At 54.9% G+C, this 22576-nt stretch overlaps 1 protein-coding gene across 3 annotated transcripts; it reads left to right on the top strand.

The window, feature by feature from the left end:
• Nucleotides 1-531: 531 nt before the first annotated feature.
• CLN8 (CLN8 transmembrane ER and ERGIC protein) lies at nt 532-21935 on the top strand. Of its 3 annotated transcripts, none has more exons than XM_026508508.4 (3): nt 532-787; nt 12411-13059; nt 20010-21935. In XM_026508508.4, exons 2-3 carry the CDS (start codon nt 12517-12519, stop codon nt 20331-20333), a joined length of 867 nt encoding a protein of 288 aa, XP_026364293.2. In that variant the 5' UTR covers nt 532-787; nt 12411-12516; the 3' UTR covers nt 20334-21935. The 3 variants fall into 3 exon arrangements, with proteins under 3 accessions (XP_026364293.2, XP_026364291.2, XP_026364290.2); XM_026508506.4 differs by lacking the exon at nt 532-787 and adding an exon at nt 5193-5324; XM_026508505.4 differs by lacking the exon at nt 532-787 and adding an exon at nt 5513-12114.
• Nucleotides 21936-22576: the final 641 nt, after the last annotated feature.

Below are 22576 nucleotides of genomic sequence, written 5' to 3'. Positions count from 1 at the left end.
ACACGAGCACAAACTGCTTTATTTTAAGTAACTTGGGTACTAACAAGAATTTGCTCCTAGATGCCTGGAAGTCAGAGCTAACTGACTTTCATGGGTAACACCGGTAGAAATGAGCAAAAGGCCTTCTTGCGCATGCGCCAAAATAAAGCAACCCCGTTTGCTCCTGTGATCCAGCGATGCCGCCCCCCACCTGCAGACCAGCGTGGGGGGGAGCGGCACAACATCGTGGGGGGGGTTGCACTGGTAAGACAGCTCCCCCAGTCAGACCCTCACCTGGGCTGTCTGACTGGCAGTCTCTCTGCAGTAACCTGTTTGCACACCCGCCAGGCCTCAGGCCTTTGCCCGGAGCACTTCACCAGCCTCCCGAGGGCGTGAGGATAAGGATGGGCGTCCCAAGGCAGTGGGAGTCCTCCAGACTCCTGTTCCCCTCTCCAGGGTCAGTGACTCAGGCCTGCTTTGTCACGCGCCGTGCCTGCCAGGTCATTAGGACAGTCGGAGGAGGCTGTGCCTCGGTCCAGTGAGCAGTCAGCATCCTGACAAGCCAGCAGGAAGGCATCTGGTACCTGGGGCCCCTGCTGGAGCCCGAGAGCAGGAGAGCGCTGGGGCCCGGCTCCCTCACCGTGGCCTTGATTTAGTTCCTTCCAAGGAGGGGAGAAAGCAGGAGCCGGGAACGTGTGTTCTCTGATCGATGCTGGCTGCTGGTGGTTTCTGGTCCAGTGCTCCTCCTGCCTGTCCATCTGAACTGGGTGCAGCGGCTCAGGGGCGAGATCGGAAAGATAGCTCTCAGGTAAGGTCTCCTGTCGGGAAGTTCGCAGTCCAGCCCCCTTGGTGGGGCACTTTTTGGCTTTACTGACCTCGTAACATTCTACCCGCCCTTTCAAACACATTGAATGTCTATTTTCTTTTATACGCCTCTATATTTGAGTTCTTTTCTTTTTTAAGATTTATTTATTTATTTGAGAGAGAGAGAGAGAGCAGGAGCAGGGGTGGGGCAGAGGCACAGAGAGAATCCCCAGCAGACACAGGGGAGCGTAGAGCTGACGCAAGACTCGATCTCATGACCCTGAGACCAGGACCTGAGCTGAAATCAGGAGTCGGAGGATGCTCAAGGGACTGCACCGCCCAGGCGCCCCGTATTTGATTTCTGGGGGGAGAGAGGGCAAGTTCTGAGCCTGTAAGTTTGTCCCTAAACTAGTATCTAAGGTTAAAAAAAAAATCCAAGGGCTTCTATCTCTCCGCAGATAGGAGTTAAACATTTCTCAAAGCTCACTACGTCCTCCAGGTCACTGCGGACCTTCTGAGGCCATTCCAGGGGACAGAACTGGCCAGACCGGCTTGGGGGGAAAGGCAGCCTCTGCCCCGTGATTGAGTTTGTGATTGGAGGCGGTTCCTGTGGCCGGACCAGGATTTCTGAGCCTCTGCACTATCGCACTATTGTGTTCCTTTGTGGCGGGCGCTGATCCGTGTGCTGGGACGGCGGCAGCATCGCCAGCCCCCACACCACGTGCCCGAAGCACCGCACCCCCACCCCACCCGCTGTGAAAACCCAAGGTGTCCACCTGGCCACATGGCCCCCCAGGAGGGGTGGGCTGGTCCATGCGTGTTCTGCTTGGGCAGGCCCCTGAGAACAGCCTGGCTTCCTGGCCCTTGAACAAACATAATCTTTATCAAGGCATTTTTTTTTTTAATGCTGGTCGGTATGGTCGTATGTTTGGCCAACCGAGACTTAAGGATTCTTTGGGTGCGGAGATCATTCCAGCCATTAACTTGAAGGTCATTTTCCACGGAGGGGGCCTGGCCCTGGTTTAGCCGACACGCAGGGGTGGCAGAACGCTTATGCTGCGGGAGACGTGAGACCAATCTCAGCTTTCTATGTCTGTGGTTCAGAGACATTACACAAACCTTCCACGGTCACACCACCCGTGAAAGTAGAGGGACCCATGTTCAGAGCCCTCTGAAAATCTGGGATGTGAGCCACAGGCTGCTTCTCAGAGAAAAAGAGCTGGACACAATGAATACTCATTTAAGCAGGAGTGATTCCAAGAAAACGCATTTTTCTTGGACAAACTTCTTTTCTTTCTAAAATGCTTTCCTTTTGCCATACTTATTGGAAGAAAATATTACCCATGACACTTGTTAAAGAATGCTGACTTGGACTTTCTTCAGGAAAGTACCACTGTAGTTACGCTGCCCCTCCAGTGGGCTTTGCAAGGGGGAGAGGGCCAGGAGCGGGTGTGTGTCTGGGTGCTGGTGGACGGGCAACATCAAGGCTGGGCAACATCAAGGGGCTGGGCAACATCAAGGCCGGGCCATTCTTGCTGGGCCGGCCCAGCAGCATTCTTGCTGAAGCAGGCCAGGGTGACAGCATCTGGGCTGGGACGCTCAGCTGGACTGATGACGCAAGGCAGAGCCCAAGATCGGAGCCTGGGGCGGGGGCGGGGTGAGAGGAGCCCCAGGAAAGCCAGCTCTGAGAGTCTCCATGGCAGCTGGGCTGAGCCCCTAATCACTTGAAGGGGAGACGGTGGGAGATTCGTGTGTGTTTGTGACCCGTTGTTTGAGATCATGAACTGGGGTCCGATGCTTTAAAATATTGTTTGGAATATGTCTGCTGCACAGCTAACTGTGCTCTCTGGTGAGAAGCACTTGCATCTAAAGCAAGAAACTTCTCCCAACTCTCCCTGTGAGAACTCGGTCATCCCACCTGCTTCTTACAAACAGGCAGGAGGGGAGAGATCTCACCAGCCCTCTGCTAATCTCTTTTAAAGATCTGTCTTTTCCTTAATCAAGCAAACAAGGAGCGTGTATTGTTTATATGATCAGAAAGGAAAGGAACATGAAACCTGTCCCTCCCACCTCCTCTAAAAAACCCTTTTCGATTGCCTCCAAATACCTCATGGCCTCGTATTTCCAAACTCAGCTTTGTCGTGTCTCTGCTGAGAGTAGTTAGACAAGTTACTTGCTTTACCCACGCTGGGCCTTGGTTTTCTTACTGAGGAAATATGCAGGTCTTCCTACAAGCATCTGAGAATGTGCCAGACCCACAGGAAGGCGGAATGAACCATTTCCGGAAAGCACCTACCGGGGCGCCTCCCGCACAGAACATCTGTTGTCGTGTCAGTAGGAGGGAGGAGGCCAGGGACCCGGCTGGACACACAGGGGCCTCCCGTGGGAAGACAGGCCCGTGGGTCCTGCATGCACAGAAATCAGGCTGCATTTCCAGTTTCATTCAGTCTCTCAGTTCCACCTGGTTATTTATTAGCAGTTATATTTATTTATTACTAGTTATACCTGCATCTGTTTTTTAAAGGACTGACCTCATCACTAGCTTTAAAGACATAAAGGCGTGAAGACATAAAGGCATAGTGGAAAGGCTCCATCCTTGAATATTTAAACCGTAGCTGAGGAATTTTCACCTGTGTGAGTGAGGACGCTGTCACTTCCTATTTCTGAGCCTTGGTTCCTAATTTTAGGGTGGCACAGAAATATACAACACGAAGGACTCTGGATTTCACCTGAAGCCAGGTAGCACACATCCGAAAAAGAGCTGAACTCAAAACCCCAGGTGTGAATGTGAACTTTCTTCCTCACGTGCTCGACAGATACTTTTTTTCGTGATACTTTTTTTTCAAAGGGCGTTCACAATTTAAATGTCTGATTTTATCCCCAGATTGGAGTGAGAGGTAGATGGGGCAATGGCTCCCTCCAACGCACCACAGGAAAGGGAAAATGAGCAAGACAAAAGCATGTGTCTCAGGGTCTGTCATAGTTTTAATCAGCTCAATAAAGTTTCTGAGGGCGTGTCACGCAGGAGGCCAGGGGTGATGCAGGCACGTGGATGAGCACTACGTTAGTCCAGATGCTTCCCATGTGTTTGCAGACATTCACTGGTCATGGAGGAGCACTTCCCTAAGTGCTGGGGATAAGAGGGGGACAGGGCCAAGTCTCCCTTCATGCAGGTCACATTTAGGTCAGAAGACACAGAAAATAACAAAGAACTAAAATGAGCATATAAAAATACAAATGTCCAGCGGGGTTAAATGTAGTAAGAAAGAAAGGCTTCAGTGGGGGGGTTTCAGGGGCAAGGGCTCTGCACCCCCATGGGTCAGGGCCCCGAGGAGACCCCAGAGCACCCACCAGCTGCTGCCACACTTCTCAAAAACCGTGGGAGAAATTGGGGCCATCGGCAAGGCCAGCAAACTTTGCCTTTCCCATAGAAGTCTTCTATTCTAGAGGCTTCCTTACCAGGAAGGTGGACCCAAGGACACCTAAGATCTTGCACCCAGTTCACAGTTCATAAAGGTGTTTCCACACATCATCTCACAATTAGTTACTTTGTATTATTAAGCAGCACACACTGAAAGCTGATATAATGCCGGCTGTTCCCCGTCCTAACATCTCATTCTCTGGGCCACATTCTGGGTGGACATCCGACTATTTTCCGTTTCACAGATGCAGATTCTGAAGGCGACCTGAGGTGACCTATGAGACCTATGACACTGAGGGACTTTGGAAACCAGGAGCCAGTATAAACAACTTAACCTCTTTTTTCCAGGGTCCTGGGGAGATTACAACACCTCTTTGAGAGGGAAAGGAATGCCCCAGGACACGAAGTTAACGCTGTCTCTCCAAGTTTTGCGTTTCCAGGGAATTTGTTCCCAAAATCACACACGGTGGAGGACTGACAGCTGGGGAACGGACGCCTGAGTGGGGCAGGTTTTACTGACTTTGCAGACGGGGAAACTAGGGTTGAGAAGTCCCATCATTTGCAAACACCACAGGGTGGTTTGGGAAGTGAAACTGTATTTGAGTGCTCCAAGTTCCCAAGCCTCTGTGGCCTTGGGGTGGCCTCAACTTATTTTTACAGGTTCAGCTTGCTGAGTCACCACTGTCACGGGGTGGGGTTGGGGCAGTCGCCTCCAGCTGCAGCCCAGCCCCTGGCCTAGGCTGCATCCTGGGCTTCCAGAGTCTCAGTGGAAGTTCCCGTGGGGGCTCCGTGGGGTCCCAGTGGGGATTCCGTGGGGGCTCCATCTGCTCAGACGCCCCCTTGCGCGTACAGCCGCAGTTCTCCAGCGCTCAGCCTGGAGCATGACGAAGGCAACCGTGGTCAACGCACTTCGGAGAGGGCGGGGGAGGCGGGGCAGGCGGGGCAGGGGCCTCAAGTCCGCTGGGTGAGCTCCCCCGGGCCGCCCCACGCACGTGGTTCCGTCCGGTCCGCGCCCCCTGCCCCGCGCCCTTGGTTCCGCCCTGCCCCGCTCTAGGCCCCGCCCAGCGGAGATGCGCATGCGCGGCCTCGTTTGCGGCGGGGTCGTGACGGCGGCAGTGCGGTGAGAGCCGGAGGGCGGTGCGAGGCGGGTGGGCGCGGGGCCGAGCTGGCCGGGGGTGCGGGGCCGAGCGGGCGGGGTGGGCGTTTCCTCGACCGAAGCCGGGTCCGCGCTCCCTTCTGGCGCAGCGCTGTGTGGGCGCGCGCGTGGCTTGGACTGGGAGGCGGGGACGCGCAGGGCAGGGCTGCGGCCGCCCCGCGTGCGGGTCAGCCCTGTGCTGGGGAGCACCCCCGCGTCTAGGGGAGCCCGGTGCAGGACTGTACCCCCGCGTGCAGGGGAACCCTGTGCAGGTCAGCCGTGTGCTGGGGAGCGCCCCCGCGTCTAGGGGAGCCCGGTGCAGGACTGTACCCCCGCGTGCAGGGGAACCCTGTGCAGGTCAGCCGTGTGCTGGGGAGCGCCCCCGCGTCTAGGGGAGACCTGTGCAGGGGAGTACCCCCGCGTGCAGATGAGCCCTGTGCAGGGGAGCCCCCCCTGCGTTTAGGAGAGCCCTGTGCCGGGGAGCCTCCCCGCGTCTAGGGGAGCCCAGTGCAGGGGAGCCCCCCCCCCCGCGTCTAGGGGAGCCCTGTGCAGGTCAGCCCTGGGGGTCGGGAAGGAGCGAGGTGCGCAGCTGTGAGCTTTCCTCCAGCACCTTCCAGGCCCTACTTGCTGTGCAGGTTCTCGCTGAGCACCTCCTGTCCCTAAAACCTGGAGCTGAGAATGAGGTGGGTTCTCGAGGAACGCGAACGCTCGAGGAAGTTCTCTGCAGAGCAATTGAGACTGTGAGGAAGGGGGAAACCTAATGGGGTGTTGGATGTAGCAGAGCAACCTGGAGAGGCGGAGGGTCTCGGTGCCAGGAGGAAACACTCTGTACAGTAGGATTGATTCACAGGGGAAACGGAGTCCTATGTCGTGGAGAGGAAAGAAGCAGGCGCAAGGCAGCGTGTGTATACCTGATGCCTTTTCATGGGGAAAAAATAAGAGTTTATAGTGAGTGAAATGATTGAACCCAAAGCAGCAATGCTCCCTGGAGCTGCTGTGGGGGATTACACAGTTTTATTTTTGTATTTTTAGGCTTGTTCATATTTTCCTAAATTTTATTCCTTGAGTCTCTATTTCTTTTGATTTTGGAAGAAATATTTTTACACACTGCCAAAGCATAATTCTCAAAATGTTACAAACATAGTTCTCACACAAATGGGGAAGCCGGGTCAGTTTACTTTGATCTCATGGATGGCTGACCCAGCAGGAAGACAAAGCCGGTCAGAACCAGTGAATGAGAGGAATGCACAGACAAGCTCCTGGGGTTCAGCGGGGCACTGGTGAATACCTATAGTGCAATGAAACCACGGCCTTCACATTATCTCTTCTCCCTGGGCTGAGAGGAGGATTACGGCCCCTTACCAGTGTCATAGTCTAACCTCTCACTTCACTGACTGACATGGCCAGTCCCCGGGAAACAGTAAGGGACAGTTACCTCTCCCACAGTCAGGTGATCCTCAGGGGGTTTGTTAAGCAGTAACCCAGCATGACCTGAGAAGCACGCAAACTTCTTTCATCTTTTTTACTTCATTTCCAAGTTTTGGATCAATTTTGGCAGTTAAATACAGAAATAGTGGTATCTGTAGCAATTTAGCACCCCATGAATTCATCAGTGGGAGTCAGGTGGAGCTCCAAGGGTCCTGGTGGCTGCAGAGTCCCATCCCTGGAGACACGGCCGCCGGGTCATTGCAGCCCTGATACTCACACTCAGGAGTTCTTTAAAAAAAAAACGCCTGATCCAGTGCAATGCTTCAGCTTAAACCACCAAATCTTATACAAGAAGGAAAGATGAGGTTTGTAGATAGATTTTTCCCAAAGACAGTGAAGGCCCACAGAGAGTCGGGGATGCGGCTCTGGGCCGCTCCAGGAGCCAGTGTCTCTCCCGGCTGCGGAGATGCAGGGCTGGAGTGCCTGGGCTGCGGAGCCTTCCACATGGAACGGGGGGTGGGCTGGGTGTGAGCTGCTGCCCCCCTCGTTACCCGGAGGGAGCAGTGACTTCCAGCTGTGACTGCCTGTGGACTTCAGGCCATATGAAGAAGCCCTCCAGTCTGGGGATTGGGCATGCAGCAGCGGAACAGCGGTGACCTGGTGTCCCCTGTGCCATCTAAGTTGGGGGGATGTGGTTGGGCTGACGGGCCAATGGGAGACAAGAGGAGAAATGGAAGTCTGCCCCACCCTGTCTGCGCCGCCTTTCCAGAATGGGGCCTGGCCGATTTTGTGGGCACATGGATTCAGGTAGCATTGTGACGCTGTGGGAAGAGACAGCGGTGCCTCCTCAGGGCTCCAGGGGAGGCTGACTTGCTGCCCCGACTGGGTCCCTGCAGGTCCCTGCGACCCGAGGCCTGGCCTTCTTCACTTGGTGGTTCACCTTGCTGGAGCATCCCCAGCTGGGCGGTGCTGTTGGTGTCAGCAGACCCGAGACACCCACGGTGCCCGGTGCGGCCAGACCAGCACGGGCTTGCTCACAAACACCGTGCAGGCAGTTGTATAGGAGCACGTGAGATCAGGTTTGGAGCAGGGATCAGGATCAGGACGGGGAGCAGAAAGGGGGCTGTAGGTGAGTTGTCTCTGTTTCTGTGTCTGACCCTCACCTGTCTGCGGTTCTGTGTTTAGATCCAAAACTATCTTCAAAAAGGTGGTCTTGAAGGCTACCAGACCTGGCAGCCGGCCTCAGGCTGTGTTGTGGTGTACTTCAAAGGCACGGGGCTTTTCCTGGATTTCTGAGCCCTTGCAACCAGTTGCCTATCACCCATGAGAAGTGCTTGTGCCGCCCATGACCTCCTTACATGGGCCTCTCTCCCTCCTGAGCCCCGTTCCTCCCATCCTTGCCTCAGTGTCTCATTGTTAAGGAATCAAGCATGTAGTTCAGGAACATGCGGACCTAGGAAAGGACCTGTGCTCCAGCCTCTTCCTACGTGCTCAGGAGCCTGCGAGGCTGGTGTGCGGTTCCCTGTCCTGTAACCATCCGGGAGCATGCACGTGCCATCCCCTCCCGGAGTGGCAGGACCCTGCCTGTCCCCGTGCTGCTTGGTGGGGAACAGGGACGGCAGGAGGGGCAGGAAGAAAGAGGGACTCACGGTAGCCTGCTTTCAGGGTTTCTCTCCAGCAGGATAATCCGATTTTTTAAATTTTATCTGCTCACTTGTCAAACCACTAAGGCACACAGGAAGACCCTTACCTGCTGTCTTTCAGTTACGCTAGCTGGGTTTGGAAGAGGGAAGACACTAAACCATTCCACCTCCGATTCTGTGGTTTTTACAACCAGGTGGGGACCGGAGATCATGTCAGTCCAGTGGCTCTGCACCTGCCTTAGGGCACCTGGCCATGTACAAAGTGCCCAAGCGTGGCCATCACTGCAGGGCAGGAAAGGCAGAGTCTGGAGGTGGGCCTTGTCCCGGGCGTGTTCTGTAGGTAGGGAAGAAACTGACCAACGGCAAAGCATCTGCTGGTGATCTGCGTGCACCAGGGACCAGAGCTCCGAAGTCTCTGACAGGTGCCAATCCAGTACAAAACAAGGGGGCTGAGCCTGGGCTCGCTACGGAAATTGGAAACGTTATAAAGACCAGATGACGGAGTTGAATGTGCCTGGCACTTAATAGGTGCTTCGTATTGGTAAGCACTGTCCTACTACCCTGCGTTTCTGTGTATTTTTTATTCTCATCAGAAACAAGCCCACGGTGGTTATGAAACGTATTTTCTTAGCTCCTAAGTAGTGGAACCAAGATTAGAACCCACTGTTCTTGCTCCTTTGGCCCTGGAGTCCCTCAGTCCTGACCCGGACCTCCTCAGGTAGCACCTGTACTGGCCAGTGGGTCCAGAGTCACGGGGACTCTCCCATTTTAAGGCCAAGGTGCCACAGAAGTTAGATGACTTGGCTAAGTGCATATTGATGCAATCGTGACAGAATGGGAAATGTGACCCAGATCTCTGACCGACTTGTGGGAAAGTACAAGAAGAAATCTTAGGAGGAGTCTGTATTTTCACAGAGTTTGCAGTTTAGTGCAGGCTAACGCTTTTCATGGTGACTGGGAAGTGCTTGGTGGTGAGGCTTCCTTCTCCCGAACCCAGGAATCTTTGCCGGAAGTTGCTCCGCACCCGTAAACTTCATAGTCCCCCACCCTCATGGGTTAGAAGGTGACTTGCTGCAGAACCAGATTGTTCTGGGTCCTTTTATGAGGTAGGTGCAGCCAAGAGAACACAGAGCAGAGGCTCAGGAAAACCAAGGTCAGTATAGTCATGGGTCCTAGAGACAGAAGGCACGCCATGCCACCCCATGCTGGGCCACTGGGGAAGCACCAGGTCAGGAGGCAGGGGGAGATTTAGACCATGGCATTTGTGGGGGTTTCCATGGGATAGGTAGGCAGGACAGGGTGAATGATTCAGGACTGGCTACTTTGAACAATTTTGGTGGGCTTTGGGCAATAGGGGTGGCACCAGGCCCTGGAATGATCAAGACAGGAATGTGGCTCCTGGGTGTGGGGACGGTGGGGGAGGCGGGCCTCTGATTGGTTAGTTCCCTGTTTTGCTATCTTGTAAGAGTGGGCTTGGCCCTGAGCGAGCAGTCTCCCCAGCCAGGAAGGTTTGAAGATGTCAAAACATACAGCAGTAGAAACATACACACACCTGTGCACGGATTCCCAGAGCCGAGCGCTCTTGCCAGCCTCTCCTCTGGTGTTAGGTCTGTGTGCACGTGTACGTGTTTTGGGATGCGTGGGGAAGAGAGACCGTGCCCATGTACCCATCGGAGCAGCCAGCTGGACACCTTCAGTCCATCCAATACAAAGCACTCCTGGGCATGTGCCCTGGGGCAGACCCAGAGCTCTGGGTAGAAAGTGCAAATGAGTGTGGTCTCGTCTTTTCTCCCTGAGTCAGATTCCTACTCACAGAGAGCCAGCCTACTTTAGAGGTCGTGTTCACTGAGAAATAGGAAAACACTTCTGTGAGTTTGGCCCTCGATTATAGGACCATCATCAAATCCAAGGGTGCAGTGGTTAGAAATGTTTCCTTTGTAGTTTGGGTCAAGTGAGCTAGTACTTTCTGCATCCCGACCGGTCATAGCGACCGTCTGGGCAGAAGAGCTGTTCTGCTTTTCGCTGAATATTCACAGACTGACAGCTGGTTTAGTGCTTGTGGCTCTAGGCTTTGGTCTCGTAGGCCACAGCTTCGCTCGATGTAGTGCTCTCCCCAAGGACGGAGAGTCTTAGCTGTGCTGGGGGTCCCCTCCCTGAAAGTGACATAGGGAGCTTCAGACATCCCTGCCTGTTTGGAAGACTTGAGACTCTGCTGTTTGTGTAAATTTGACCGCGTGAGCATAATTTGAAATCTGGGCCTATGTTCAACGAGTGTTTCCTGAACGTGTCCTCTGTGCCGGGCACTGTATCAGGCAGTGGGGGTGCAGTGATGGACAGGCGGGCATGGCCCCTGGCCTCAGAGAGCTGCTGGTCTGGGGGAGATTAGGGGTTCCAGCAGCAGCAGCAGTCAGAGCGCGTGTCTAAATACGACAGTGCTAGGAACAGAGGGTGTGTTGTCCGTGGCACTTCCTCTGGTCTGAGCGGGCTTCTGGAGGAAACGGCACGGATGCCAAGATCTGAAAGCTAAGAGTGGCTAACAGGTGGGACAGGTGCATGGACTCTTAGGTAGAGGACCCAGGAGGAGCAGCAGCCCAGAGGTAATAATGGAGATGGGTTTCCAAGGAATTGGAAGGCTCAGTAGGGCTGGAGCGTGGAGCAGGGTGCAGGGTGGGTGGGGTCTGGTCCTGAGAGCATGAGGCTCAGACTTAAATGGGGCAGGAGCACAGACCCGTATGACGTTCTTCTGGGGGTAACGACAGTCCGTTCTGTCCTGCTAACTAGTATAACCCGCATGGCAACCATCTTCTAACGCAGAGGCAGGAAATCAGATTTGACATTCATTTCCTCGTGATCTCCACGTTTTGTCGAACCTACGTGGGAATAGGAAGTGGGGTGGTTGTGAAAAGAAGAAATAGTTTATATTTCTGGGCAATGAAAGAATGACCTTCTGTTTTTACATCGTTACAGAGAAAAGTCATTGGCTTATTTCAATTGAACTTATTTTTCGAATAGGTAATTGTGTTCATAATGTTTTCTCGGCCCACAGGCCATTGGTGGTAGGAGAACAGGAGTTTTGGAAACAGGGTGGTGATAAACTCTACCCACGGCCCTCGGGTTACGTGCTCTGTTTATGTTTTTATGTACGTGGTGTACGAGATCGTTTTCATGGGTGGAAGTAGACTTACTTGAAGTTGAGAGCTCGAGAAGGCCCCGACGGTGATCTAGTCCAGGGGTGGGAACTTAGCACAGAGCTGTGGGGGGCAGTAATTCCTGCTGTCCTTCCCGCTGTCCGTGGATGGGCACGGACGGCTGGCCTTGCCCCACTCCGATCCAAGCCCTGTGCTTGCTTCTGATGGGGGACTGAGGACGGACGTCACGCTGCATGGCAGGGTAGCAGACGCAAACTGGGGACTCAGGTGATTATAAGGCCCTGACGGCGACAGGTGAGGCCCATCCTCAGGCTGCACCCTGCGAACACCGGTGCTGCACGTGGCTGTGTCTGGCACGTGGCTGCCGCCTCTGCCACGCACCGCAGCTGTTTCTGTGTGTGAAGACTGAGCCGCGGATGGTCTGAAGCCAGCATGCGGGACGCAGGGCTGTGGCGGGCCTGTGGCACGTGGCTGTGGCCCTCCAGACTGTGGACGACCAGGCCAGTATTCCTGTCTCGGGTTCCGGGCCAAGAAGCTGCCAGTGCAGATGGCCGTGTGAGTATCCGAAGGCGGGTCACCCTGTGGAGCGTGTGCACAGCGTGACTCCCCGGTGGCCCCGCGGCAGAGTCTGGGACGGCGTGTCCTGTCAGCTCCGTCCAGCTCCTGGGTCCTCTCCTGGCCTTGTCCTGGGCCACCGACGGGTGTTTTCTTGCTGTGTCTGTGTACCTTCAAATACGGCGAAGAAGTTTTAGAAATCCTTTTTACGGTACCACGTCTGTCCTGCTGGAGCAGGGCTGTGGGCTCGCGCCTGCTTCGGCCCCGTGAGGTGACCTGTCTGTCCTTTCTTGCAGGTTGCACACGGGTACATGTAGACTGCAGAGGCGCCTGCACCGACTTTGCATTCTTGGACGAGGTGCGGCGTGGCCTGGGACGCTGTCGTAGGCTCAGTTGAGGACGATGACGCCTGTGAGCGATGGAGGAACATCAGAGAGCATCTTCGACATGGATTACACGTCCTGGAAGATCCGCTCCACGCTGGCGGTTGCTGGCTTCGTCTTCTACCTGGGCGTCTTTGTGGTCTGCCACCAGCTGTCGTCCTCCCTCAACGCCACGTACCGCTCTCTGGTGGCCAGGGAGAAGGTCTTCTGGAACCTGGCGGCCACGCGCGCCGTGTTTGGTGTTCAGAGCAGTGCTGCGGGTCTGTGGGCCCTGCTGGCGGACCCCGTGCTGCAAGCTGACAAGGCGCGTGGGCAGCGGAACTGGTGCTGGTTCCACATCGCCACGGCGACTGGATTCTTTTTCTTTGAAAACGTAGCGGTGCACCTGTCCAACGCGCTCTTCCGCACGTTCGACTTGTTCTTGGTTGTCCACCATCTCTTTGCCTTTCTTGGCTTTCTTGGCTCGGTGGTCAACCTGGACGCTGGCCACTATCTGGCCATGACCACACTGCTCCTGGAGGCCAGCACCCCCTTCACCTGCATTTCCTGGATGCTCTTGAAGGTGAGTGTTTCTGGCGGGACGCGGGGGGCCTTTGCCGTCTCTGCCTTCGTCAGCAGCGGCTGGGGAGCCGGGTCGAGCACCTGTCCCGTCTCGTGCCTAGACGACTGCTCCTTAGGCACCGTGCTCTGCGGTCACCCCAGACTAAATCGCAGCATGCGGAGTCCATGAGGAACTCCTCCTAGTTGAATTCCATGTCCCTAATCATGAATCTCTTAGGCTTCGAGCTCCACAGTGAAATAAGACTCCCTGCATCTTAGGACTTAGTCGATAGGATTTTCTAAGCTCGAGAAAACATAATTTTTTCTCTCTTTCTTTCAAATGCTTGGGGAAAAAAATCCAATAGTATATATGTATACACATATCTTTTTAAAATTTTTATTTCATCTTATTTTAACACTTACCATGAGATCTACCCTCTTCATGAGTTTTTATGTGGACAAGACGTTCCTGCGGACAACAGGCATGGCGGCATAGGGCATCGCCCTCGAATTTGCTCCCCGTGCTTGCTGAAGCTTTGCCTGCTGATGAGTATCTCCCGCCGGCTCCGGCAGCCACACTCCACGCTGCGCTGTGAGTTCGACTGTTTTAGATACATAGGTGGAGGCAGGCCATGCCTGTCTTTCTGCCACCGGCTTGTTCCTCTGAGCGTCGTGTCCACAGGGTTCACGCACGTGGCCCACCGCAGAATCCCCTTTCAGACAGGTTTTGTGTGGTGTGTGGGCACCACGCTGTGTCCGTGCGTCTGCTGTGGGCGCCCAGGTCGTGGGCACATCGTAGCCACTGCGAATAGCGCTGCAGTGAGCATGGGAGGCGCTCACAGCTCTCCGAGGTCCTGATTTCCGTTATTTTGGACGAGTGTTCAGAAGTGGGCTGACCAGATGGTTTGGCAGTTCTGTTCTACAAGAGAAAGGCTCCATGCTGGTCTGCACCGCGGCTGCCGCAGCTCCTGTTCCTGCGATACCGTGCCGGAGTCCCGGGGTCTCCTCGTGCTCGCCCACCCTGGTCTCCTGTGTTGCTGACTCTGGCCGTCATGACCATGTGCGGCGGCCTCACGGTGGATTTGGTTTGCTTCTCCCTGGCGATCAGTGAGCTTAGACGCTTTTCATTCAGCTGTGGACCGTGTATGTGTCTTCCCTGGAAAACTGTTCACAGCCCTGCACCGTGTTCGAATCAGAATTTTGTTTCCACTTGGCGTGTAGTTCCTTATCTGTTGGAGGGTAGCCTGTCCCTGGTCACGTGCTCTGCAGGCGCCTTCCCCCCACTGTGGGGCTTGTGTCTGCGTCACGCCGTCCCAGTTGTTTATCTCTGTTGCCTGCGCTCTTGGCGTCGTAGCTGGGCCATTGTGGCCAAGACCAGCGTCGTGAAGCTTTTCCCCGTGTTTTCTTCCGGGAGTACTAGTTTTTGGTCTTCCGTGTGAGACTTCAACCCATTCCAACTGTTGTGTCTGGTGTAGGAGCGTGGTCTGGTCAGCACCCCTGTCGGAGGGACGGTCCTTACCTCGTAGTAGGTTCTTCGCCCCTTAGCGGTCAACAAGTTGAGCGTCCATGGTGGGTTTCCTTCTGGGCTGTGGGCCCTGTGCCCCCGGACTCCATGTCCGCTTTCCGCCAGTGCCCTACAGTTCTGAGTAGTTCCATAATATAGTTTGAAGTCAGGAAGTGTGGTGCCTCCACGCACTCTTCTTTTCCAAGGTTCAGATGACTGTCTGTGGTCTTCTGTGGTTTCCTGTGAATTTTAGAATGGTTTCTCCTATTTCTGTCAAGAGTGCCATTGCCATTTTGGTAGGGACGGCATTGAACTGGAGATCATGTCAGCAAGCCTTTCTAGTGAAATTTTCGGTTCCTTTACTGTGTTCTCAGCTCCTTGATTTCCTTTTGGGACTTTTTTTTTTTTTAACATTTTCTGTCTGTTGAAATTCTCATTTTGTTTATGCCTTGTTCTCGAGACTTTAGTGACTTGCGTCTTCAGGACAGTTGCATGTCCTCTGTCACGTAAGTCTTTTAACCCCAGTTCCTTAGGGTCTGCTTTTGAAGACTGACCTTGAGAACACCGTTGCCCAAGTCTGTTGCTGTCTATGCATCAGACAAAGCAGGCACCGCGCCCAGGCTCCACACGGTGTCCTCGGGCAGGAGCTGACCCCTCTGGTCAGCCTGGCCAGAGATTCTGGGGGGTTCTGCTGGCTCTGTCCCTCCCCAGGGGAAAGTGGGCCGCTGTGTGGTCTGCTCCCTCCATGCGGAGCTGGAGTGGGGGACAGAAGCTGTGGGGTCTGCCAGCCCAGCCACCGCCTCTCTTCTCGTGGGGCAGGGCAACCAGACTCTGCCGGACCCACTGGAACTCCAGGACCGACCACACCGAGGCCAGTCCTCCGTGAGCTCCTCGGAAAAGTTGGGGTGCTGGACATGTGCACCAGCTCCTCCCTCCTCTCGGGTCTCCCCTGACCCTGTGGTGCTGGACGGTCCTTCCCTGCCGTGGCGAGGGTGGCTCACATTCCCCCACATGCAAGATTGCATTAGTTTCTGATTTCTCACAAAGGGGCTTTGTGTGTGCCTTGTGCTGAATCCGGGTGTTTGCGGGGAGGGTGGGTCCGGCTTCCTACCCCTGTCCTCTGTTTTCTTATGCCTGTGTTTCTGAGTAAGGTCGTTTTACTACCAATCAGAGGTGTCGGGACCTAGCATCATTATTTGCATAGCAGTTGTCTCCTTTTTGTTTTCAAAAGTGTATTTTTAGAAGCTGTTTGCTGCATACAATCTTGATTCTCATTTTGATATCAAAACGTTCAGGTGAGATTCTTGAGAATTCTGTCTGGAGCACAGATGTCTTGCCGTCTTTCATGGCTCACTGTTCGCAGGATGTTTTATGTGAAACGTGAAGTCTGCGGCTGATGCAGTCACCACCGGCGGGTTATGTTCCCGAGCGCTTCTGTGGCGCTGTGCTAAGATTCGGGAGAAAATCAAGAAGCAGGAAGAGTCATCAGTGCCTTCAGGTCCCCTGGGGTAGGCGGTGTGGGGACATTGGAGTGAGTTTCCGGTGTCCGCAGGGCAGACCGTTCCCACGTAGCGGCAGTGATTTGGGGAAGGTTGGAAATCGTTAATGGAGTGGAGGAGTCAAGCCAGCCAACCTCTGACCATCAAGGCTGCTGGTCCAGCGGTGGGTCATTTTGGTAAGAGGCCGCGACTTGGGAGCCATCAGCGTTTGTGCGCCTGCCCGTACTGCTCACGCCCTGCAGCTGTCAGTCCTCTCATTGTGGGTGTCCTCTCCACAGACAGGGGCTTCCCAAGGGCGGAGAGCAGGGGCTGAGACTTCCCTGTGTTCTCTGGCTTCGAGCCCAGCACCAGCGTTGTGGTCAGCTGTGGACGGAGGGTGTGCCGGACGGTCCGGCTGTGGTCCAGCCGTCCTGTCCCATCTGCCCCCCAGACAGAGGAGCCCGCTCATCTGGGTGGGCTGGACTGCCGTGGTCAGCAGGGGCCTACCCCAGACCTACAAGACAGATGTGCCTGGGATGTAATTCACACATTTGAGAAAATAGATGATTCGTTATCTGGATTTTTTATTTTTTTTGTAGGCACTTCTTAAAAAAAAGAAAGAAAATCTTCCTGTCTCTTTCCAGCCCATAAGGTGATCAGTGTTCAGTGGTCTCACATGTATTTCTCCAGACCTGTCTGTACACCACCTGGGGCCAGACGTGGCCACCAGCCTCCCGCGGACTCGCCTGCTCCGAGTGGGGGGAGCAGGGCCGTCAGGGAGGCCCAGCCTCTGGTCCCCACATCCTCGGGACGCGGGCAGACTCTAGCGGTGGGTGGGCGCAGGAGAGAGACTTGGTTTTGGATTTTGCTGCTATCGCTACAGTTTGCTGGGTGCTGTCTGTGCAGGACGGAAGAAGGGATCTCTGTGTCTTCACTTCTTAACACCCTCATGAAACTGACTCTGCCAAACCAGTGGACCCCTACGGCAGAACTGTACCCCAAGTTAAGGTGCCTTAGGTCAGTTATTCTAGATGTTTCACTTCTTGTTGTAGTTCACATATACTAAATGTAAGTAAGTGCTGCCTACAGTATTGAAATCCTTTTCAGCTTTTACGTAAGCTGCCGAAGTCGTGCACGGTTGGGCATCCGTATTCAAGGATCTGCCAGACCATTCAGGTCTGATGTGTTGAGAGAGCAAAGGATGCACATCAAGACGGCAGACGTCACCGTAATTTAAGACGGGCTCTGCCTCCACCAGTGGCTTGTTCTTAGCATTTCTTTCTCGCCTGATTCCGAAATGTTAGTGTTAATAAACGAATTGCACGGAACTCGAACCTCTGGATAAAATTCACCCACAAACGACTAGCCCGTAGTGTGAATGAGGGCATGTCGGTTTCCGCACACGTGTGCCGTGCAGTGCTAGCCCCGGGAGCCAGAGCTGCACAAAGCGTTCTCTGTACGTGCTGTCACCGACTTTGTCCCTGTCCCTGCTCAGAGCACTTGGTGACACTGGACACGAGGTGACGGTGCCCGACTTATGCCAAAGAATGCTCAGTTCTCAAGCTTCGAGCGTTCTGAACTTAACATAATTACTATAAAAGTTCATATTCGTGATATGAAAATTAATAATTTAAGAAGGCCACTTTTAGCAATGAGGAGAATAATGGAGAAGAGCCCTTTGTTCTGTGAATTTTGGGGGGAGTGGCAAAGTGGGACGGAGTCCATGCCACTAAGTGTGATGGAGCAGTGATGGGGAGGCGGCCTTGAGGTGTGCCCTGCTCTTGTGTCCTCCACAGTTTGTATGCGAAGCCTAACGCTCTTCCACAGGAGTGATCTGACATTGGAAACATCAAACTTTCCGTGTTTCTGTGCTTGAGAAATGTGCGCTTGTGGCCTCCTTGTACGGTCCCACAGAAGATACATGCTCTCGTGAGTAGTAATCGAGAACTCTGCCAGCTGTAGGCAGGGGCTGGGGAGGAAACATGGATGATGCACCGAGCTCTGGAGGTGGAGTCCGTGCGGGGCAGACGTGTGCTTTGTTCCCTTGGGAAACAGTGTGGCCAAGTCTAGAGGAGCTCGCACGAGGGAGCAGAGCCCATGCAGCTGGGACCGGGTGTCCCCACCTGTGTGCATCCAGGCTGCACCCAGTGCTGCCAGTGGGTGTTGGAGGAGGGCACTGAACAGCGCACCTGTGCCAACGCTGAGTGCTGTCCATCGCCACCTCTGGACCTGGTGATGGGGCCATTTGGCAGGGGCCACACGGTTTCTCAGCAGACTGGGGCACGCCAGAGTGCTAGGGCACCTGGTTCCTGCTGATGGAGGGCTGACTGTGGTCCTGGCTTCTCCTTCAGACAGGAGCCTCCGAGAACTGTAGCCTCGCCTTCTGATTTTACAAAAACGTTATCAGGCACACTTGGTTTTATCCTCCTGTCACGTGGCCGTCAGGACTGAAGACACAGATCTCGTGGCCTCAGCTTCTCCACCGCCCTTCTGTGTGCCGGTGCTGTGCTTGTTTCAGATTTGTGCCCTGGCTCTCCCTCCTGCGTGTTTACCGCTCCAGCAGAGCGGGGTCCACGGGAAGCATGTGGCTACGGGCCACCTTGAGTGGCACCAAACACAGGGTTGGAGCAAATGAAGTGCTTGGTGAGTCTGAAAAGCTGCGCGCGAGGTCTGGAGGTGGTGTGTTCTGCGAGCACAGCAGCGTCCATCCCTGTAGACTCCGCTAGGGAGGCTGCCTGCGGGGGGCTGGGGGTACAGCAGCCCCGAGAAGCCGCGCGCCCAGAAAGGCAGCACGCTGCTAGAGCCCCCGCGGGGCTGTCCGTGGGCCCTTCCATCACCGCGCTTCGCGTCCACGCTCGTTAGTCGAGCTGGAGTGTGTCGTGTCAGACTCGGCCAGAGTAAATAGGATGTTTCTCTGGGGTGTTATCTACACTAACTGAATTATCAGAAGACTAGAAGAAAGCATGCATGGGTATTTCTGCTCTCAAAGTACTAGATAATGCTGAGTTTTGTGCAGTTATTTTGGGGTAAGTTCACAGTATTGCAGACAACAAGGAAGTTCCTTGTTTTTCTTAGTTTGTTTTTCCTGAGTCATCAGTTCCATGGATTCTTGTTTTCCTGCGTCAGAGCTGTGTGGATGTGTTTTTATGCCATGAGAGATTAGGATTCCTTCCTTATTGTTTACAAACATGCTCTCAGGAGTTGGTTTGCTGTGTCCCCTTCAGGGCTCAGCAGACGTACTGCAAGTAGAGCAGTGCCCTTTCCTGAGGTCACGTTCTCCCACCGCTCAGAGTTCTCTTCTGTAAAAGCAGGACCCCACCCCCACCCTGGGGCGGGCACCTGCCACGTGGATTCCTGAGGAAGATTTTCTAGCTTGGGTTCAGCAGAGACAAGGTTGGAGAGGCTGGTGTGTGGAAGGTCGAGGGTGCTGGAATGTGGTGCTGGACTGTCCCAGTGCCGACTGTCCCGGTGCCAGCGAGGTCCCACCTTGGTGTCCACGATCTGATGGACCACCTTCAAGTTCTCTGTTCGGTTTGGGCTACAACTCTCAGAAACTAGTTTAATGTAAATTTAGAGTTGTGTTAAGGAAAGTCCGTGTCTGCCTGTGTCCATGGGCTCCTGGGGTAAAAGAATCGAAACCCAAAGCAGGAAATGTGTGTCATCCTCAGTGTCTCTCCTCTCGGAGATTCTTGTCCCAGGGCTGCGGTATGTGTGAGCTCAAGGTTAAACGTGAACATTGGAGTGAGATTGAAGAGAAGATTGCATTTTGCTCATGGGACAAACAGTCGGAAGGAGCAGAAGGGACGGGCGAGGAGGGGGCCGCGCTGCCCGTGCGGGCGCTCAGTCGGCAGGCGGCTCCTTCCACGGAGAAGTCGCAGGGCAAGGAGAACGCACATGCCTTTGCGGGGCTGTGTTGGGCTGGTGGCCCCCTTGAGAGCACGAGTGCGTGTGGCTGGCCGTGCACTGACCCGGCTTCTGTTCTGCCCGCAGGCCGGCTGGTCCGACTCCCTGTTCTGGAAGCTGAACCAGTGGCTGATGATTCACATGTTCCACTGCCGCATGGTGCTGACCTACCACATGTGGTGGGTGTGCTTCTGGCACTGGGACGGGCTGCTCCGCAGCCTCTACCCGCCGCACCTGGCGCTCTTCCTCGTCGGACTGAGCCTCCTCACGCTCGTCATCAATCCCTACTGGACCCACAAGAAGACGCAGCAGCTGCTCCATCCGGTGGATTGGAACTTTGCGCAGCCGGCGCCCAGAAGCAGCCGGCCCGCCGGGGCCAACGGCCAGGTGCCGCCGAAGAAGGGGCAGTAGCCGCTGGGGCCCGGACTGCAGCGCGCAGCGGCTCCTGCCTGGGCTCCGCCGGCGTCCCCTGCACAGGCTCACGTAGACACGGGCTCCGTGTCCAGCGCTCTTTCCAACTCGGACCAGCTGTGGCGGTCGTGTTAATTTCCATGTAGCCACAAAGTGTTTCTAAAGCCTTGGTTTGCCTCTGGGGGTGGATTTTTGCCGTCGTAACTCTGTTGTCTGTTAGGGTTTGTTCCTGCACGCCTACCTGTGCGGGGCCCTGATCAGCACCAAGGAGGGGATCAGTGGTGGAGGCCGGGCCACCTGTCCGGGAGGAGGGGAGTGTCCTGTCCGGGAGTGCCTGACATGGCGCTGTGGCCGCCAGCGTGGTCTTTCTGGTCACACGGTCAGCGTGTCGTGTGTCCTCTCCGGTCGTGGTGTCCTGCTGAGTTGGAGAGAACTGCCCGAGCTGGAAGGGTGTCCCGTTCGTGCCCCTCATTAGAGTGTCCCGTATGAAGCCTGGAGCCTGCTGCACAGCGGTGTGTCCATTGGGTGGTGAGGGCGTGTGGAGACCGTGGGCAGGAGCCGCTGCCTGGGACCAGACCCAGCCTGACCGGAGCGTGCGCGACAGCGAGGCCTGCGAGGCTGGTAGGTCAGGGGATATGTAGGAAAATAAGAACATATTCATACTCTATGGCTCACTGAGCAAAATAAGGGAGATGTTTGGTCATCGGATCTGTCTGTACTGCAGAACCATTTTGAATAGACTGAGTTGCCAGTGGGCTTCCCATCCAGACCCTTGTTCCGTGGCTGGTGTTTCTGTGGGTGTCAGGGCCGGGCAGCAGTCGCTTTGCCCTGCGCACCGAGGGGCCAGACGGCAGGTTCCGTGGTCCTGGCTCGCTCTGCAGCAGCCCTTGCTGGGCGCTTGGTGGTGCATCCAAAGTGGTCGCCTTCGCCGCGCCGTGCCTGGTGGAAGTCACAGCAGCCTGGCACGTGTGCCGGAAGACCCAGGCACCCCCACTTCCAAAATCTCGCTGTGGCCTCTCCACCTTTACCAGAGACCTGCGTCCCCACAGCACTGCCTCCTTCTGGGAAGGGAGGGCCCCCAGTGGGTTTCTGTCAGGCAGCAAAAACAGGCACAGAGTAGGTCTGCAAAGTGTTGCAGTGCAAACTTTAGGAAAGCGGGGGTCATTTCAGCTCACGACATGTGGGCTGCGGGGGAGACCTGCACACATGTTTTATTCTGGCCATGACCGTGCAATAAAATTTAGGTTTATTTTTTACCAAAAGCCCCTTTGACGTGTTTGCAAAAAACACGTGTTTAGTGGTCGTGGAAACGCCCGACCTGCGCTCATCCTGGGACACAGAGCTCACAGTGCGTGTCCTCAGTGCTGCTGCTTCGACTTACAGATTATGCTTAGGTCCAGATGTGCAATACCTATTTATCTCTTTGTAAGAAGTGACTTAGATCTCAATTCCCAGCACACTGCGTCCCTGCAAGGACTGCGAACGGAAGACTTCGTGGCTCCCTGCTGCCCACGGTCACACCCAGTCTTGTGGAACAGACATGGCTGGTGTTTTCTGATGGGACAGAAGTATAATAAAGTAACTTATGTTTACGGACCCAAACGGATGTCAGTTCTTGTCTTTCGATACTGTTTGTATCAGTGCAAGTCTTCTGTGTCTTGGAGCTACAGACTCAAAATTCGAGTTAAGGTATGAAGTAGTTAGCTTCATTTGTTTTTAGGATTTTATTTATTTATTTGACAGAGAGAGCACAAGCAGGGGGAGCGGCAGAGAGAGAGGGAGAAGCAGGCTCCCCACTGAGCAGAGAGCCTGACGTGGGGTTCGATCCCAGGACCCTGAGATCATGACCTGAGCTGAAGGCAGACACTTCACCGACTGAGCCACCCAGGCGCCCCAGCTTAATTTTTGTCTGACCTACAGGAGGACTTGGACCTTGCCCGAGTTCAGCCTCGACACCCTGCGTCTTCACAGAGATGCGGTTCTCCAGCGGGGAGAGGGAGATGCCGGAGAACACATGAGCTTGCCCCCTCCCCCACGCACACGTTAGCACTCCCTCTGACCGGGGACTTCCCGTGAGGAACACAAAAGCAAGCCTGTCTGTGTAGAAAAAGGCTTTTTGAACCCTTTTGATCCAGGACCCACGTGCCTTTATTGCCCTGGGACTGGTAGCACCTTCCAGATTGTACGGCGCTTCCCGGGTTCTGCGCCAGGCCCAGGTCACCCCGCGCCAGCCGTGTGCGTGG

Source organism: Ursus arctos, unplaced genomic scaffold (assembly GCF_023065955.2).
Source record: "Ursus arctos isolate Adak ecotype North America unplaced genomic scaffold, UrsArc2.0 scaffold_27, whole genome shotgun sequence".
Taxonomy (NCBI): Eukaryota; Metazoa; Chordata; class Mammalia; order Carnivora; family Ursidae; genus Ursus; species Ursus arctos.
The sequence above is the reverse complement of the archived record's forward strand: the minus strand, read 5'-3'. Positions and strand labels throughout refer to the sequence as shown.

Bases quoted from the DNA above. Each gene is read 5' to 3' on its own strand.
- CLN8 (XM_026508508.4), top strand. From the start codon at position 12,517: ATGACGCCTGTGAGCGATGGAGGAACATCAGAGAGCATCTTCGACATG. The intron at 13,060-20,009 runs GTGAGTGTTTCT...TTCTGCCCGCAG, and splicing joins TTTCCTGGATGCTCTTGAAG to GCCGGCTGGTCCGACTCCCT.